We start from the raw sequence: 17,532 nt of genomic DNA, 5'->3' as shown, positions 1-17,532 counted from the left end.
TGACTCTCAATTTATTCATTAAGATTTATCTTAGCAAAAATGCATTTCTCCATTTCTTATTTCCCTTTTGTTGTAGTCAAGTTGACCTCTTTAAAATAACTTAAAATTTGAAATGAGTTAATAACCTATGACAACCTAATTAGAGTATGATGATTAAATCTTTTTGAAAAATTAAATCTACGCATACCTTGGATTACAATAATATATACTGTGATTAGCACTAATTCTATCTTCTTGATTTAAAAAAAAAATCAAGTATTTTTTTTATAAACCTTGGGCATTTATATAGTTTAATATCAACCAAACATGCTGAAAGAGCTTTACAAGGGATCTTTGGCCAACAGCAACACTTAGCATGTAGAAGGAAACATGAAGCCTGTAAGGCGACATTACAATTATTTTTCTACAAAGACAACCCTTGAACGGCCAGGTACTCATAATTACACCCAAATACAGAGAGAGAATACGAGTAAAGAGCCTTTCCAAGGACTCAACTAAGTGCTACTCAGAGCAAAACTCGAAGCCAGGGCCTTCCGATCCAAAGGCAAGTGTCATGTCACTCGACCATATAGCTCTGAAATTACTGAATTGATGTTTTATCTATTATGTACAACCTGTAGTTGTTTCTGGCATGTCTGTTGTACTTGCGGAAGGGTCTGTGGTCCCTGTAATGTCAGTACTTGCTGATGGATCAGTAGTCCCAGTAATGTCAGTACTTGCTGATGGATCAGTTGTCCCAGTAACGTCAGTACTTGCTGATGGGTCAGTAGTCCCAGTAACGTCAGTACTTGCTGATGGATCAGTAGTCCCAGTAACGTCAGTACTTGCTGATGGATCAGTAGTCCCAGTAACGTCAGTACTTGCTGATGGGTCAGTGGTCCCAGTAACATCAGTACTTGCGGATGGGTCAGTGGTCCCAGAAACGTCAGTACTTGCAGATGGGTCAGTGGTCCCAGTAACATCAGTACTTGCGGATGGGTCAGTGGTTCCAGAAACGTCAGTACTTGCAGATGGGTCAGTGGTCCCAGTAACGTCAGTACTTGCGGATGGGTCAGTACTTGCTGAAGGGTCTGTAGAGGCTGACATGTCTGTTGTTGTTTCCTGTTTTTCTGCAAAACAAGTGTATATATAAAACAAGACATAAAGTTAGAAAAACAGCAATGCCTTGGTAAAGTCTTTCAGTTGCAAATTTTTGGTGATCATGCGTCGGAAAGTGTCATATATATACAAACTAAAAATTACAATAATAATTTTTTAAAAAGAATTTCTTCCTTTCACCTCCTAGTTCTATCACTATCCACCATCCGTCCATCATCCCTATCACAACTACTACTACAACCACCACCTTATCACCATCTCTATAACCACTACTACTACAACAGCCCCCATATCATCATTCCTGCTATCTCTACTACTACAACCACCACTACAATTACAATAATAATTTTTTTAAAAGAATTTCTTCCTTTCACCTCCTAGTTCTATCACTATCCACCATCCGTCCATCATCCCTATCACAACTACTACTACAACCACCACCTTATCACCATCTCTATAACCACTACTACTACAACAGCCCCCATATCATCATTCCTGCTATCTCTACTACTACAACCACCACTACATCATCATTCCTACCACCGCTACCACTACAACCACCACCGCACCATCCTTCCTATCATGAGTATTACAACTACTATCACACCATCATCTCTCCCACTAGTGCTACCATAGCCACCACCACATCGTACAAACAAATAACATGAGTAATTTTTTAAAGTGAAAAATGGGGGTGGGTAGTGGCTGTTGAAATAGTTTGATCACATTGTACCATTCTCTAAGTAGATAATATTTTATATGTTGTAATTACTCTTTCAACTTTTGAAATTCCTCTGAGTGGTGTCTGAAATTGCTGCAAGACACATTTTGGATTGCTTTTTAGTAAATTTTAATGAAATTCAAATTTGTCGGTTACAGTCGCATGGATGGGTCATGATCTACACCATGAAAAATTTCCTCCTTTTTTGTGACCAGTCATTTCACCTCTGATCTATTTATATCTATATATCTAGCTTTCTTTCTTTCCTTCCATGTCTGTCTGTCTGTCTCTATGTCCATCTATCTGTCATTCTACATGAATGTTATCACCATGTATCATCATGGGTGAGAACGTTTACTTGATTCACACTCCTAAAACTGTCGAGCACTCTATGCTGATTCATACTCATCAATATCTCACAAACATATATGTCTTTCTAGCTGTCAATCTATCTCCATTTGTCAAACTATCAGCCTTAACTTAAATCAGAACATTCTAGTAAACGTGACATCTTAAGTATTTTATGAGTCTCAATTAACTGATCAAAAAAGAGGATCTTATTCTTATCCTTCTCGCCATAAACATATACATACCAAAACATGGCCAAAACACAGACAACTTTTTGAGATGTCTGTCAAGATTTTTATCCCATTTGATTATAGCTGTTTGATCTGTGATATACAGAATGTCCTTTGTCACACTTGGAGATGTGAAGATAGCCACCTTTTTCACTGAAATAATTAGAGAATAAAGAAGACAAAATTAAAAACAGTTAATGTCTCTTTGTTTAAAAAGCGCCTCTTGTGGAAAAGTGCGGTTTATACAAGTGACCTCATTGTAATTATCATCATTATTAATATTATGATCACCATCATTATCATCATCATCATCATGTTTATTATCACAATAATCATCATTATCAAAATCATCCATATCATTTATACTATCCTCGTTATGGAATCAGTGACCTACCTGGAGGTTTCAACAAAGGGCAATTGCAGCTTGGAAGCATTGAGATACTTGCTTGTTTGTTGATATTTCTTTTATTTTTTGGCTCAATTAAAACATCTTGCTTGAGTTTCAGAATGTCTGGTTTCTTCCCTTTGCCAACAGCAACATAAACTATAGAAGATATATTTAAAACCATGTATTGAGCCACAACATTTAAACTACATCATATATTGTGTGCCAAAATATTTAGGTCGAAATTTTAAAAAAGAAATTATGAACATTTTGTTTAAACGACCTAAAAATTAGAACATAGAAGAAGTGTCAAGACATGAAGTGTCTGTTTTTTAAATTTATTTTAGATGTTTTGCGGTTTTAAAGGAGCTTGTAATATCGGTCAAGTAGATGCCCGTGGGATTGTATGTCATCATTATGTACAACACTTTAAGTTAAGAATAATAATTTTTCATATTTATATATTTTATCTTCAATAAAGCGCATGCATATCTTAAAAGATTATTTCCTATCACCGTCACTTTAAAAAATTTATTTAATTAACAAGAAATGTGGTCTAATCAGATTATTAAAAAGAAAATATCTCTCTCTCTCTCTCTCTCTTTCACTTCTCACTCACACACCCACAACTTGTTCAAAAAAATAAATAAATAAATAAAAGAAAATAGTGTGATTGAAGCTTAAATGGTAAATATTACAGAATGACAGCAAAAGAAAGTTGGAGTAGGTCCGTGGTCTAATGAAAAACAAAATAAAAACAAACAAAAAATATGTAACTCTATTGGGGCTGAACAAACAAGAAGATTATGAAGGACGAAGATTACTTAAGTTCCAGCAATAGCTCAATATATAGAGTATGATGATTCTTAAGTTCAATCAATTTACATTATATTTGAATTTCTTCCTTGTCTATCTATCATTGGTTGTGTGGCTGAAATAAAATTAACTGGGTTGAAAGTACTTGACTAGAATAAGATTCAGAGGGTACAAGCAGCTGTTGCTGCCCATTTCATTTTCACACTTAAGTACCAGATATTAACTCGATTTTACAGGCTCTAAAGATCACTACTTACACTACATGTTAGGAAATGTTACATTTTATAAAGAACTACGATAGTAATTATAGGTTATTCAATTTTGCTTGATGAATATCACTTCATTCAAAGATGGAACAAAATCTTCCGGCAAGGATGAGTTTCGAGAAAGCACATTTTGCTGTGGCAATTCACTGTTGAAGGACAAAATTCAACAAGAAGTTCATAACTGCTTACCGCAATGAAAATTTTAATTCAGATTGAACATTTGACATAGTAAATATTCTTGTTTAGCAAATACAGGGACAAAACTTTAATAGAATTGTCAATTGAAACATTTACCAGAGCTCGATGCACAGACTATTGGATCCAAGACCTTGAAATCAATATCCTTGATGTTCCACTTATCAATGCAGACAGGGCAGTTATTTGGGGCTGTGGAAAACAGAATGTTCCGATAAATATATGATATAATAATAATCTATATATCATATTTAAAACATTGTCATTGAGAATAAACAAAATCACAATCTTTGCAGAGAAAGTTATTTCTGGTGATGAGATTTGGGTCTACAGTTCCCATGTGTTCAAATTTGCCACCCTCAAAACAAAAGGAAAGTAAAAGTCTTGCTGAAAGTTTTATCTGAATGTCAGGAAATAGTCTGTATGGAATTTGCACCAACATGTATGAACATTGACATTTTAAAACTTTTAAATTGAAGTTAAAAACTTTGAAACGATTCCACAAAAAATGTACAGGTCAAACAACCTGAAAAGTGGGCATCTAAAACTTGGTACCTTTGTCACGACAGAGCAAAGCCACATATTCTATCGCTGCTTGTGCAAAATCATTTGACTAAAAACAAAGTAACTGTCACCTCATATCCTCTTTCTTAATCAGATTTGACTCCTTGTGACTTAAACCTCTTTGCACGAATTAAATGACACTAAAAGATTAATGGGTTCCATACGCTCAAAGAGTTGAAAGAAAATTCACAAAAGGTGTTGAAGGATATGTATTTCTTCTTCCAAAGGTTCAAACAACATTGGAACTCGTTTATAGATGCACACTGGGACTAATTTAAAGGTGACATCAAAGAATAATATCTGAAGTAAACCACTCTGGATTTATAGATGCAATCCTAATACTTATTTACTTCATCGATATTTTATCTCAGCAAAGGAACATGTTAAGAGAAGTTGAAGATTTTACATCACAGCTATGAAATAGTTGGGACGAACAGGCAGGTTTTCGGAAAAACCGTTCAACCACCGACCAGATTGCCTCTCTGCGAGTCATAGTGGAACAGTCTATAGAATGGAACTCTCCTCTTATTGTCAACTTTCTGGATTACGAGAAGGCTTTCGACAGTATTGACAGAGCAACATTGTGGAAAATTCTGGCACATTATGGACTCCCTGAAAAGATAGTAAACCTCATTAAGGAAATGTATGAAGGATCAAGTTGCAGGGTTGTACATGAAGATCATCTTACTGACAGCTTTGAAATTAAGACTGGTGTCAAGCAGGGATGCTTGCTCTCTCCATTCCTGTTCATCCTTGCCATTGATTGGCTAATGAAGGAAACCTCCAAAGGGAGAAGAAATGGGATACAGTGGACCCCTGGACACAGTTGGATGATCTGGATTTTGCAGATGATCTGGCTCTTTTGTCCACACCCAGGACCAGATGCAAGCAAAAACCACAATTATAAACAGCCTCTCGGAATCAATTGGTCTAAGAATTCACCCTGCAAAGTCAAAGGTCTTGAGGATAGGTACGCGTCAAGGGGAGCAGATCAAAGTTAAAGATCAGGAACTCGAAGATATAGACACTTTCTGCTATCTCGGAAGTATAATTGACAAGGATGGAGGCACGGAAGCAGAGGTGAAAGCACGAATAGGAAAGGCACAGGCTGCATTCACATCTTTGAACAGAGTTTGGAGAACTAAAGATATCTCCCTTCAACTAAAGCTAAGACTTTTCAACTCAAACGTGAAGTCTGTCCTACTGTATGGATGTGGAACTTGGAACGCATCACAGGCATGTATAAGGAGGGTACAGATTTTTGTAAACAGGTGCATGCGTAAGCTACTCAGAATAAAATGGATGGATAGAATAAAAAATGAAGAAGTATGGAAAAGAACACAGCAGAAACCAGTGGGAGAGGATATAGGAAGAAGACGATGGAGGTGGATTGGACACATGCTTAGAAAGAATGACTCAACTATAACAAAGAAAGTATTGGACTGGAACCCTCAGGGCAGAAGATCAAGGGGAAGGCCACGAGGAACATGGAGAAGAATTAAAGAAGCTGATATACAGAGAAGTGGTAAGACCTGGAATGAGATAAAAAAGTTGGCTCGGGATAGAGAAGGATGGAAACTGTTTGTCTGTGGCCTATACCCTGACCCAGGGTGAAAAAGGCAATGATGATGGTGATGATGAAATAGTTGAAAGGCAGAAGGCTGGGAGTCAAATAATGAAAACACCATTTTTTAAAAAATGAACACTGATATAGCGCAATATCGAGCTCAAAGCGCTTTACAAGGGGTCCCTAGCCAACAGCAACACTTAACATGTAGGACGAGACAGGATGCCTGTTAAGCGATGTTACAATTTTCTAGATAGAGACTACACTTTCACCATCTAAGTACTTATTTTACACCTGAGTATGGTGAGAGAATGTGAGCCTTTTCCAAGGACTATGCGCCATTCAAAGATGGATTCAAACCCTGAACCTTCTCGTCCGAAGGTGAGTGTCATACCACAAGAGACCACATAATGCACAATATATTACTTCACCTCAAATCTACAGTTAACTGGTATTTTAAAACAAGCATTAATCTCTTATTGTGTGTTAAGTAAAACTTATTTTTCAATCGACTATGAATGTATGTCATCATATTCAGAATTATCATGTTATCATCAAATAAATAAAATGCTTTTATTTTCACAACTATCAGACATACCTGTGGTTGACATATCTTCTGTCGTTGTTAGATCTGTGCTGGCTGTGTTTTCAGTAGTGGAGGTGATGTCTGTGGTTGCTGAAATATCAGTTGATGCTGATGGGTCTGTGGATGCTGAGGGGTCTGTAGATGCTGAAGGGTCTGTGGATGCTGAAGGGTCTGTGGATGCTGAAGGGTCTGTTGATGCTGAAGGGTCTGTGGTTGCTGATGGGTCTGTAGATGCTGAAGGGTCTGTTGATGCCGATGGGTATGTGGATGCTGATGGGTCTGTGGATGCTGATGGGTCTGTGGTTGCTGATGGGTCTGTAGATGCTGAAGGGTCTGTTGATGCTGAAGGGTCTGTGGATGCTGATGGGTCTGTAGATGCTGATGGGTCTGTTGATACTGAAGGGTCTGTGGATGCTGATGGGTCTGTCGATGCTGAAGGGTCTGTGGATGCTGACGGGTCAGTAGTTCCTGTCATGTCTACAGTGGTTGTGTAGTCAGTAGGAACTGTTGTAGCTGTTGAGGACATTTAAATCGATATTATTTCATAAACAAGATTTGGACTTAAATTTTTATTATCAGCTAGATAAGATAGAAAGAGAATTGTGAGAAAACTGAAATGTTTAATTCCCATATAAAACAGAAATTCATCAAAGCAGGGTGTGTTGAACTATGCCTTTTAACACCTTGTGAATTGAAAATAACGCACCATAACTTATTCCATTTATATACTTCTTTCTTTAATCACATTTTCACAATGCAATCTTGTTGTTTTAAATGTAAGCTGTCCTTTTTCCTATTGTGATTTATTTATTGTTCACTCAATGTTTTTGGTAGCTAAACTTTTAACTTCACTTTAAAAAGCCCTTCCCCTCGTAACCCTTCAGGAAAGCGACTGAATTTTAAAACAAGAAAAGAATATGTATTGCATTTGTAGTCCCTTTTCCCTCCACAAAAAAAAGCATATTGTGTGTGATTTAAGGTTGCTTTTTGCATTGCTCTTTTCATCAAGGTTCTTAATAATAATTTTCTATTTGGTTCATGTCGCTTTGTTTTCAATACAATTCACAGTCAATTGAACTTGAATTTTAGGTAATGCATTCATTATAGACACCGACATCAATTTGGGCTATTACCAAGTGTATTTTAAAATGATTGAGAAATTGTGTTATAATGTCTAGACCACAGATGTCTATAACAGGCTGTCCGTATTTTAAACCGAAGTATTAAGGTTTTTACTATTTTGTTATTGGCTGAAGAAGGGTTTGAGCCCAAACTTTCTGTGTCTGTGTTCTGTTCTTAAGCTGTCACATTCATTTTTGTACATTGTTTTTTATAGTCCACTTTCTAGCAGCTTAGTATTCACTTTTGACTTATGGTCAACTAATGTAGATTTATCCTATTATCATTTACCTGAAATGATGGGGAAGCTGCAGGTACTTGGCAGGGAGAATGCTTTCACAACCTCATCCTCTGAGGACAGAATAAAACAAGATAAACCAGTGGCCATAGCATGATGTTCTGCTTAGAATGACAGTTATGGGAGACTGGTCAGACTTAAAATCACCATAATCGTTATTAATCAATATTACAATCATCATCATCATCGTCATTCATACTACTACTACTACTACTACTACTACTACTACTATTATTACTACTACTACTACTACTACTACTACTACTACCACCACCACCACTACCATTGCTACTACTATTACTACTACTACTACTTTTACTACTACTACTACTACTGCTGCTACTACTATTACTACAACTACTATTACTATTACCATCATTATCATCGTTATCGTCACCACAATCATTGTCATAATGATGACAGTAAGCATCATCAGATCAATTTTTTTTAATGTTATTATTATCACTAAGGTCTTAATTTTTCGACCTTGTCAAGTTGCTGAATTTAATTATTACCATATTTACCAGATTTAATTTTTGGGGTGTCATATATTATCAGTGTATAATCGAAAACGCTTTTATTGGCATTATTGTAGCTTTTCATGGGGCATATATAATCATTTTACCAGTTTCGTAATAGCTGATAACTGACACATATCCATCCTTGGGGTTGCTGACTGCTCTTTGTCTATCCTGCTCAACATCCAGTTTAAAGATGCGTTTTTGCTTAAGCTGTTTCACAGAATAAAACGAAGATTTTTTTTTTAAAATGTAATATTCTTTCAAACATTGTTGTACTCACTAGTGTAACATCAAAGGGTAGGATTCTCGTTTATTGCAAAGTACTTTCTACGGAATCAGAATTATGTCAGGATTTCAAACATTGGTGAATGGAAGGAGAGGGGAGGAAGGATTGAAGAGTGGAAAAAATGACTTCTGGCAGAGTCAAACAGTGATCCTCTGCACATCAGTCAGATGCTGTATATACTGTATATATTGTGTCTCTCATGTGCTTCAAGACTGATAATAATATCATATAAATGAGTTTGCTTCATATTGACGTATATTAGTGTTGCAATTGTTAGCATGAGTATTTTTAAAATAGAAAGGTAAAAAAAATAATTCAAGAGACACTAAATAAAAATATATATAGTAAACTTGGATAGAGCTATTATTAAACATCTAAATTCCCAGAAATAATCAATAAACAACATAAACATGCTATATACTAAGAAAAAATTATTTAAAAAAAGAAAAATTAAGCTTACAAACGTTTAGAAACCACCACTTTATAAGAGTTTTACCAATATAATAATATCAATATTGTTACTTTCTAAATATATTAATTTCAGTAAATAAAATATTGACACATGAATAAACAAATGCTTCGCTTCACTTACCTCATCAAAATAAAGGGTGAGGACATTTTCAATGGGATCATATTCATATTCTTTGATGCCAGTTGAAGGTGAGTTCATCTTAAGCTGGGGAATAAACAAATCATAACATGTAAAGCTAAGACAAAATAATCATTATAATAGAAAGTCTGCCTAAAAGCGCGACAAATGTAAGAAATTACACCAGATACAAATGGAATGCCTTCAAACACGTTTCACAGGGGTAATACATTATATAATTATGAAAATTAGAAAGATAACAAAAATGAGGTTGTAGTATTGATGAGATGTGAAAATTACATAGATAAATAAGTTGATTGTGTATTTTATTCTACTGTTCATGATTTTCTAAGTATCTGTTAATTCATTCACTTGCCTATAGGGGGAGGGAGAGATGGAAATGGCTCATAATTCCAGCTAACACAGAGATGATTAATTAAGAATGCTAGTGTACAGTGCGTTCACAACAAACAAACAAAAGATAATGTTAGGAATTGATAGCAAATCCTTGTTTGTAACTGATTAGTGGACCTTCTATAAACTGTTAGGTTTTAACATGAAAGCCTGTAGCCTGTAGCCAAGCACTCATTCACACCGCTGATCAAGTTGGGTAAATAAAAACGATGAAGTGAAAAAAACGTAAATCATGCAGATAACAATTTTTCGTCTTTATTTGCTTGTCTCTCAAAACAAGCTGGTGCAACTTCCGACGGGTTTTGCCAAATCAGCACACAAATATAAAAGGTGTGGTTTATTTCTATTCTTTAAAGTGGAAACCTTAGGTTCGTATTTCCTATCTCTTAAATTGTACATCCAGTTTTCAGGGTCCCGTTCAACCAGACATTATACGGTTTTGAGACGGTGGGTCACAAACAAGAGTAATGACAACGAGTAACACTTATTATTCAAAGACAAACTTCCTTTATAGGGATGAACATTTAGAAGAATAATGATATCCGAGAGCATTTCCTTTTTTCTTTTCTTTTTTTTTTTCCTTTTTTTGACTCGAATATTATCTGAAGTTCACTTACAGTTACACAAGGTATTGGGTTTCCAAAGTGATATCTTATGATCTTACTATTTTCTATTTTCAATAATCAAATGCCGAAATGAAAAAGTAAATGAGACAACTTTAACTACAATATTTAGATATGGACTTACAAAGTCGACAGAGTATTTGCTAGGCCTCCATCCTGTAACCATCTTGATGATGACGATACTCTTGCCTTCGTGTATTTTGTAGTGTCTTAGTCCCCTGTTGATGATCATGGTGGTGGTGATTAGAATGTGATGTTCATAATGGGAAAGGTGAGTTTTGCATTGTTATTATTATTATTATTATTTTAAAAATTATTATTATTAATATTATTATTAATATTATTATTATTATTATTATTATTATTATCATTATCATCATTATTATTATAAATTCCTTATATAGCGCCTTTTCCTGTTTATACAAGCTGAAGTTGCTTTACATGATCAATCTCTCTCTCTCTCTCTCTCTCTCTCTCTCTCTCTCTCTCTCTCTCTCTCTCTCTCTCTCTCTCTCTCTCTCTCTCTCTCTCTCTCTCTCTCTCTCTCTGTGTGTGTGTGTGTGTCTCTTTCAGACCACTGGAATTATGATTGTTACATTGTCATCATCACAATCATTATAATCGTCATTCTCATCATTATTGCTATTATACTCATCATTATCATCATCTCCTTTATTATCTATCTTCAGGTTACTAATATGCAGTTAATACATAACATGGTATTTAAGATTTTTAAAAATATTATTTATCTTTTTTTTTCTCGGTGGTATCACTATATATAATTGTGGCTTTATCATCATTGTTACAAGTCATTGATTATTATTATGTTAAGTGTTGCTTGCCATTCTAAAAAAATAGATAATGGTGATACATAAGACATCCGTAATATAGTTTACATTTTCTATTCTTTTTTTTTTTTCCAACAATCTACACTTACTTGATTTCGATGGACAATGTGCGTCTATCACATCTAGAGCTATCATATTGGTAAACCAGTGGTTTCACCTCCAGACAGAAGCTTTTTAGTCCATGGTTAATATTTTGAGGCAGTTTGTTTACCATAACCATTGCCTTGGAAGAACAAAAGTTTCAAAAATAAATTAGAGCATTTATTTTAGACATGGCACATTTCAGTACTACTACTACAACTACTGCTAATACTACTACTGCGATGACGACAATGACAACGACAACTAGGACGACGACTACTACTACTACTATTGCTAATAATAATAATAATAATAATAATAATAATAATAATAATGATGATGATGATGATGATGATGATATGATGATGATGATGATGATGATGATGAGATGATGATGATGATGATGATGATGATGATGATGATGATAAATAATATAATAATAAAAAAAATAAATAATATAAATAATATAAATAATATAATAATAATAATAATAATAATAATATTAATATAATAATAATAATAATAATAATAATAATAATATAATAATAATAATAATAATAATAATAATAATAATAATAATAATAATAATGACAATAGCAATTTCTTGCTACCCTTTGGATAGGATGCTAGTCTATCAAAAAATACTTTCCACCAGATCTAACAGTCTCAACTCGGCAATCACTGTTGGGTGAACAAGCTATGGCTATGCTGTGCAATCGTTAAATAGATGACGAGATTTTGGGGTCAAAGGGGCATGTAGTTAATTTATTCAATTACTAAATGCTTAATCACTCTATATAAGTACAGGGCCTTGGGGTTTTGACTGTATAGGCTCAATGTGCTTGTATGATACATGCTTTTTCTAAATGTAAATAATCTAATTTTCTTTTTTAAACTTGAGCTTTATATAGCTCAATATTTACTGAAAGTAATCAAAGCGCTTTACAAAGGGTCTAAAACCAACAGCAAAACTTATCATGTAGGACAAGATATCATACCAGTAAGACAATATTTCAACCATATCTTGTAGCTATATTGTCTAGTGGTATGAATTCGCCTTTGAATCGGAAGGTCCTGGGTGCGAGACCCTCTCTGAGCAGCACATAGTTGAGTCCTTGAAAAAGTCTCTTTACTCATATTCTCTCACCGTACTCAGGTTTAAAATGAGTACCTGTACATTAATAGTGTTGTCTCTGTCTGCAAAAATTATATAGCCTAACAGGCATCATTTCTCATCCTTCATGTTAAGTGTTGCTGTTAGCTAGGGACCCCTTGTAAAGCGTTTTGAGCACATTTAATGGACATAGTGCTATTTAAATGCTCTAGTTTTTTCTTTTGTTCCATTAGAGACAACACTGTTACAGACCACCAAGACACACAAATATTTACCTGAACAACAAGACATCCATCTCCTTGAACAGTTACTTTCAATTTATTTGGAATGTTGGTGACAGGTGTTGACTGGACGGTAAGTTTTGTATTTGAAGAATCTGACACGTCAAATCTCTGATTGACACCGATTCCAGACACAGAAACCAACAAATTAGTTGGGTAGCCATCATGGATCAGTATAGCAAAATGTGACAAAGCTTCCAATGCGACAGCAGTATCCTGAAAACATTTGATAAAATAATGTAGATATTAATAACAATAGTCATGCTAATAAAAAGAAGAAGAAGAAGAAGAAGAAGAAGAAGAAGAAGAAGAAGAAGAAGAAGAAGAAGAAGAAGAAGAAGAAGAAGAAAAAGAACAACAACAACAACAACAACAACAACAATAATAATAATAATAATAATAATACAACATCTTGAAATCCTATATGCTGTTTGTTGATATTAATGCGAAAGGGGACCGAGTCTCAGTGGTAAGGCATTTGCTTTGTACCCAAAAGGAACCGTGGCCTTGAGCATGTCACCCCGCCCTAGCTCAATTTGCGCTGCATTGCGGCTGACGCCTGGGTTATTCCAGTCTTCCCTTGGAATAGACCCTAGAGACAAATTTCCCCTATGAGATGAATAAAGGGAATTTTTTTAAAAAGAAACTTACAAACAGGACTTAGAACAGTATGCAGTTCCTTCAAAGTCTGCAATAGCTATAATGGGTTTTTTTTTTACAGTTCAACTATGTGATAAGTGTTTACATTATTTTTATTTGTATATATGAAGGCTGATTTTCCAAAACTTGTTAATTCGATTTTTCTCCTTTTGAGATTGTCCATCCACGAGATAAATTGAAACGTAAAATTTATCCTAATCATCATTTGGCACAAGAATTTTCATAGATTTGTGTTACTTTGAAGTTTAATATGATATGATAATAGGCCAAATGCAAAATTTTAGGGAAAATAATCCTCAATATCTCGAAATGGGAAAAACGGAGTGAGGGAGTTTTGGAAAGCCACTCTTCAAATTTATCTCAAACAATCATGGCGGTGTCTTTCAGAGCCATAAATATCATGGAACAAGTTTATCCTGCTTTCTGTATTGTTGTCTACAGTAACAATAGCTTACTAGCCTTTTGATAGGACAAAGTTGAAAGAACTTTGTTAGTTCTAAGAGACTCTGCTAACTTTCATTGCCAGTTGGACAGAGGAGTCACAATATATAAAACTCAACTGCACTCTGGATTTGAAAGGCAAATGCACTATCCACTGATCTGTTGAGACCTCAACAGAAATGCAGGAAATGCCAAAATCTATAAGCTGAAAATTGTTTTTCATGGCAACTCTAAACTTAAAATATTCAAATAAATACCGTATGTATCCTAATAAAATCACACAGCACTTGAAAATCCAGGGTTTTTTCCCGGAATTCACATGTGTGACTTTATAGTAGCGTAATTCTTATATGTTGTATTATTATGTTCCATCATGAATCCTATGTATTTTCTATGTGTAAACTCAAATAAGTCCTATGCAATTTCTCTGTGTAAACTTACATAAGTCCTGTGCATTTCTACAGTGCAAACTTACACGAGTACTATGCATTTTCTCTGATTAAACTTACATTAGACCTATGCATTATCTCTGAGTAAACCTTCGTGAGTCCTATGTATTTTCTTTGTGTCAACTTACATGACTTGAGGAAAATCCACCGCGTGAATTTTGTTGTTTGGATAACCACAAAGCTGTTGATTTGTAGAGATCAATACCAGCTTTGCCATAGTGCAAAATCATTGCCATCAGAGCATATGCACTCGTCTCTATTGTTGCAGAAGTGGCTTTTCCTTGAAATGGTTGATCTGGATGTGGAACTCTTACTCCTTCTGGTTCCCAAAATACTGAATAACCTAAAGGAAGTAGATAGTTTTAAATGAATGAATTGCATGTTAATGAGCTTCTGAAAAAAACTTACAATCCCCTTCTCTCCTCCCTCCTTCTCTTTGTGGCACAGACAATAAAAATACAATGCAAAAAGTATTATTCGATTTTCTTATTTAAATACACAATTTCAATTTTTTAACTCATTTGATTATGCATAATCAGTTAAACAAAATGCAGAACGGAAATAAAGCTCGGAGGGCCCCAAAGAACAAAGCAACATTTTGTTTAATGAAAATAAATTATTGTAAAAGCTATTAAAAATTGCTTGTGTCTTCCTTTGGGTAAAATTTTAAGTTAATACAGTTTCTCTGTTTGGAGTAAAAAGCCATTAACATAGCAAGGTAAAAATGCTGTCTGGGCCTTATATTTAAAACAATATTTTTTATTAATATGTCTCTATTCATGACATAACCTCAAATAATTATTACCATCCGACTTTGCAATGGAATTTAGAGCTACAATCATCTCTGTAGACAGTTTGCTTTGAGGTTTATACAGTTTGTTGGCAAAAGCTGTCAGAGCTAGCGTGTACACATCAATATGGTGAGTCATCTTTTTCAACTCGCTCTCAATACACTCAAAGCCACGGACAATGGTGGAATCCTGAAAAAATATATTATCACAGAAAATTAGAATTGAAAAAAACAAATAATTATATATCAATATTACAGATATCCATTTCTTCTTATTTCTATTTATCATATTGCTTTATACGGGGGTCTCAATAGCTCAGTTGATAGAGCACTCACTTCACATGCAAAGGGACCGAGATCGATCCCAGGTGCAGTCAAGATTTTTTTTTCTGACCCCCTTGTCCACCCGGCAGTGAATGGGGTAGCTGAGTATGTTAGATTTGGTGGAAAGTACTTTGCGAGAGACTAGCGTCTTATCCCAAGGATAGGATCAAGCAATTGTTATTGTCGGAATCACGCTATAGAAACTGGGATAAACTCCGGCTCCATGGGCCGAATGGCTCTGAAGGACTACTTTATATTATTTTGTATGCTTACGTAAAAATGATATCTTATATCACGTATTTGTGTTTAGAAACCCAATTTCCTTGGCGATAAATAAGTTATTCTATCTAGCCTTATATCATATCTAAAATAGAAAGCAGCAATATACAAAGCATTTAAATTAATGTCAAGATGTGTTAGACAAGATAAACAGCCACAAAAATATATTCAGATTCCTTTTATTTTGGTCTACTTACGATACCATTTTATGATTTGACCATGTACCTTTTTGGAAAGTCGCCTGCAACAAATTTTGAACCTGAGCTTAAACTACCTAAAAAATTAATAAGACTAAGTTTTGTTTTTGGTCATGGAAAAGTTATTATTTGATTATCGAACCTATTGGAAAGCTGCTTAAAATAGAATTTGAACCTGAACTTGAATTATCCCAAATCAGTAATGATTTACTACTAGACTTTAAAGCAAAAAAGTTTCTACTCAAATACCAACTAAAAGGGGGGAAAAACTCATATCCATTTTTAAAAAAAATGAATTGAAAGATACAGAAATATTCTTACATAACGATAGATTCCAGCTTGTATCAATGCAGTCATTACAAATGAAGTGAGTGTAATGTGATGGTTATCTTTTCCTGAGCCACGCATCATGTATGATGCAAAAACAGTGCCTGTCTCCACAAAGCATCCATCGGCATTTTGGGCAGATCTCAAAAAGTTGATAGATTGTTCCAACTCCCTGGAGTCGATGTAGATGAAAGTCCCGGCTAGACCAAAAGATTTTACAACATATGCTGTGAGCCAAATACTACCTCTTTCAGACATATCTCCATAGGAAGTGTAAGATCCATCAGGTTTCCTGTAATTCAGTTGCTCAACGAAGGCTGAAATCAGAAGGAAGCAAAACATAAAGTCAAGAGAACCTGGTGCCAAAAGTGGGAAAATTATTCAACAAAGAGTGAATAAAACTGCTTGGACATACTACATATTTCAACCTGGACAGTCAAGTATTAATTGAAAAACTAGAGTGTAAATAAAATTATGAAAATTAACTTCTGTATAAAAAGAAAATACAACAATACAAAATAACAAAAACTGACCGCACTCCAATAATTTTCTGGCATCATTTCTGATCTTGTCTGTTACAAGGTTAGCCCTTGTCAGATAGTTCAACATATGAACGATAGGAGTGAATCTAACCATATTCTGCTCTCCACATTTTGTTGGCAAATCAATGAGATTACCCATGTTGGCCAATGCCAGACCCAAAACATGACCTAGATTAGAGTAAAAGAATAAAATAATGTTTCTTATCATTAAAAAAATTAATAAAATAAATATGGTAACAAAGAGTGAAAACTGGATCACAAGAAAAATAATTAAATACAAAAATGTGGACGATGTGGGCAGAAACCCTTTGTCGATAAAATAAATGTCATACAAAAAAACGGAATACATAAATCATCTATAACAAGAGCTATAACAAAAACTATATGCACTCCTAATGTTATGGAGTAAGGAAGAAAAGATTCTATTGTCTTGTCGAGAATTACCAGGAGAGAACGAATTCTTTAAGAGTGATCAGAATGAAGTTCTCGTGAACTAATGGTTCGAGAAGTTAAGATACAAAATATATTGATGAGGTTAAGAGATGCAAAGAAATCTAAGCATGCCTTAACAAA

At 34.6% G+C, this 17,532-nt stretch overlaps 1 protein-coding gene across 1 annotated transcript in view; it reads right to left on the bottom strand.

The window, feature by feature from the left end:
• LOC144970393 (murinoglobulin-1-like) overlaps nucleotides 1–17,532 on the bottom strand; it is a 90,804-nt gene that overhangs the window by 28,051 nt on the left and 45,221 nt on the right. Inside the window, exons 24-38 of the mRNA XM_078909975.1 lie at nucleotides 16,951–17,127; nucleotides 16,412–16,734; nucleotides 15,306–15,480; nucleotides 14,629–14,843; nucleotides 12,945–13,166; nucleotides 11,564–11,697; nucleotides 10,751–10,844; nucleotides 9,593–9,676; nucleotides 8,819–8,924; nucleotides 8,187–8,246; nucleotides 6,789–7,289; nucleotides 4,159–4,251; nucleotides 2,792–2,941; nucleotides 2,413–2,550; nucleotides 615–1,109 (exon numbers count right to left, since the gene is read on the bottom strand). Coding sequence (XP_078766101.1) covers nucleotides 615–1,109; nucleotides 2,413–2,550; nucleotides 2,792–2,941; nucleotides 4,159–4,251; nucleotides 6,789–7,289; nucleotides 8,187–8,246; nucleotides 8,819–8,924; nucleotides 9,593–9,676; nucleotides 10,751–10,844; nucleotides 11,564–11,697; nucleotides 12,945–13,166; nucleotides 14,629–14,843; nucleotides 15,306–15,480; nucleotides 16,412–16,734; nucleotides 16,951–17,127 — 2,967 coding nt within the window. The remainder of the gene's footprint in view (nucleotides 1–614; nucleotides 1,110–2,412; nucleotides 2,551–2,791; nucleotides 2,942–4,158; nucleotides 4,252–6,788; nucleotides 7,290–8,186; nucleotides 8,247–8,818; nucleotides 8,925–9,592; nucleotides 9,677–10,750; nucleotides 10,845–11,563; nucleotides 11,698–12,944; nucleotides 13,167–14,628; nucleotides 14,844–15,305; nucleotides 15,481–16,411; nucleotides 16,735–16,950; nucleotides 17,128–17,532) is intronic.

Source organism: Berghia stephanieae, chromosome 4 (assembly GCF_034508935.2).
Source record: "Berghia stephanieae isolate SIO BIC M18660-M18661 chromosome 4, UCSD_Bste_1.3, whole genome shotgun sequence".
In the NCBI taxonomy this organism is placed as follows: Eukaryota; Metazoa; Mollusca; class Gastropoda; order Nudibranchia; family Aeolidiidae; genus Berghia; species Berghia stephanieae.
Note: the sequence above shows the minus strand (reverse complement) of the source record. Positions and strands in the feature narration are given on the sequence as shown.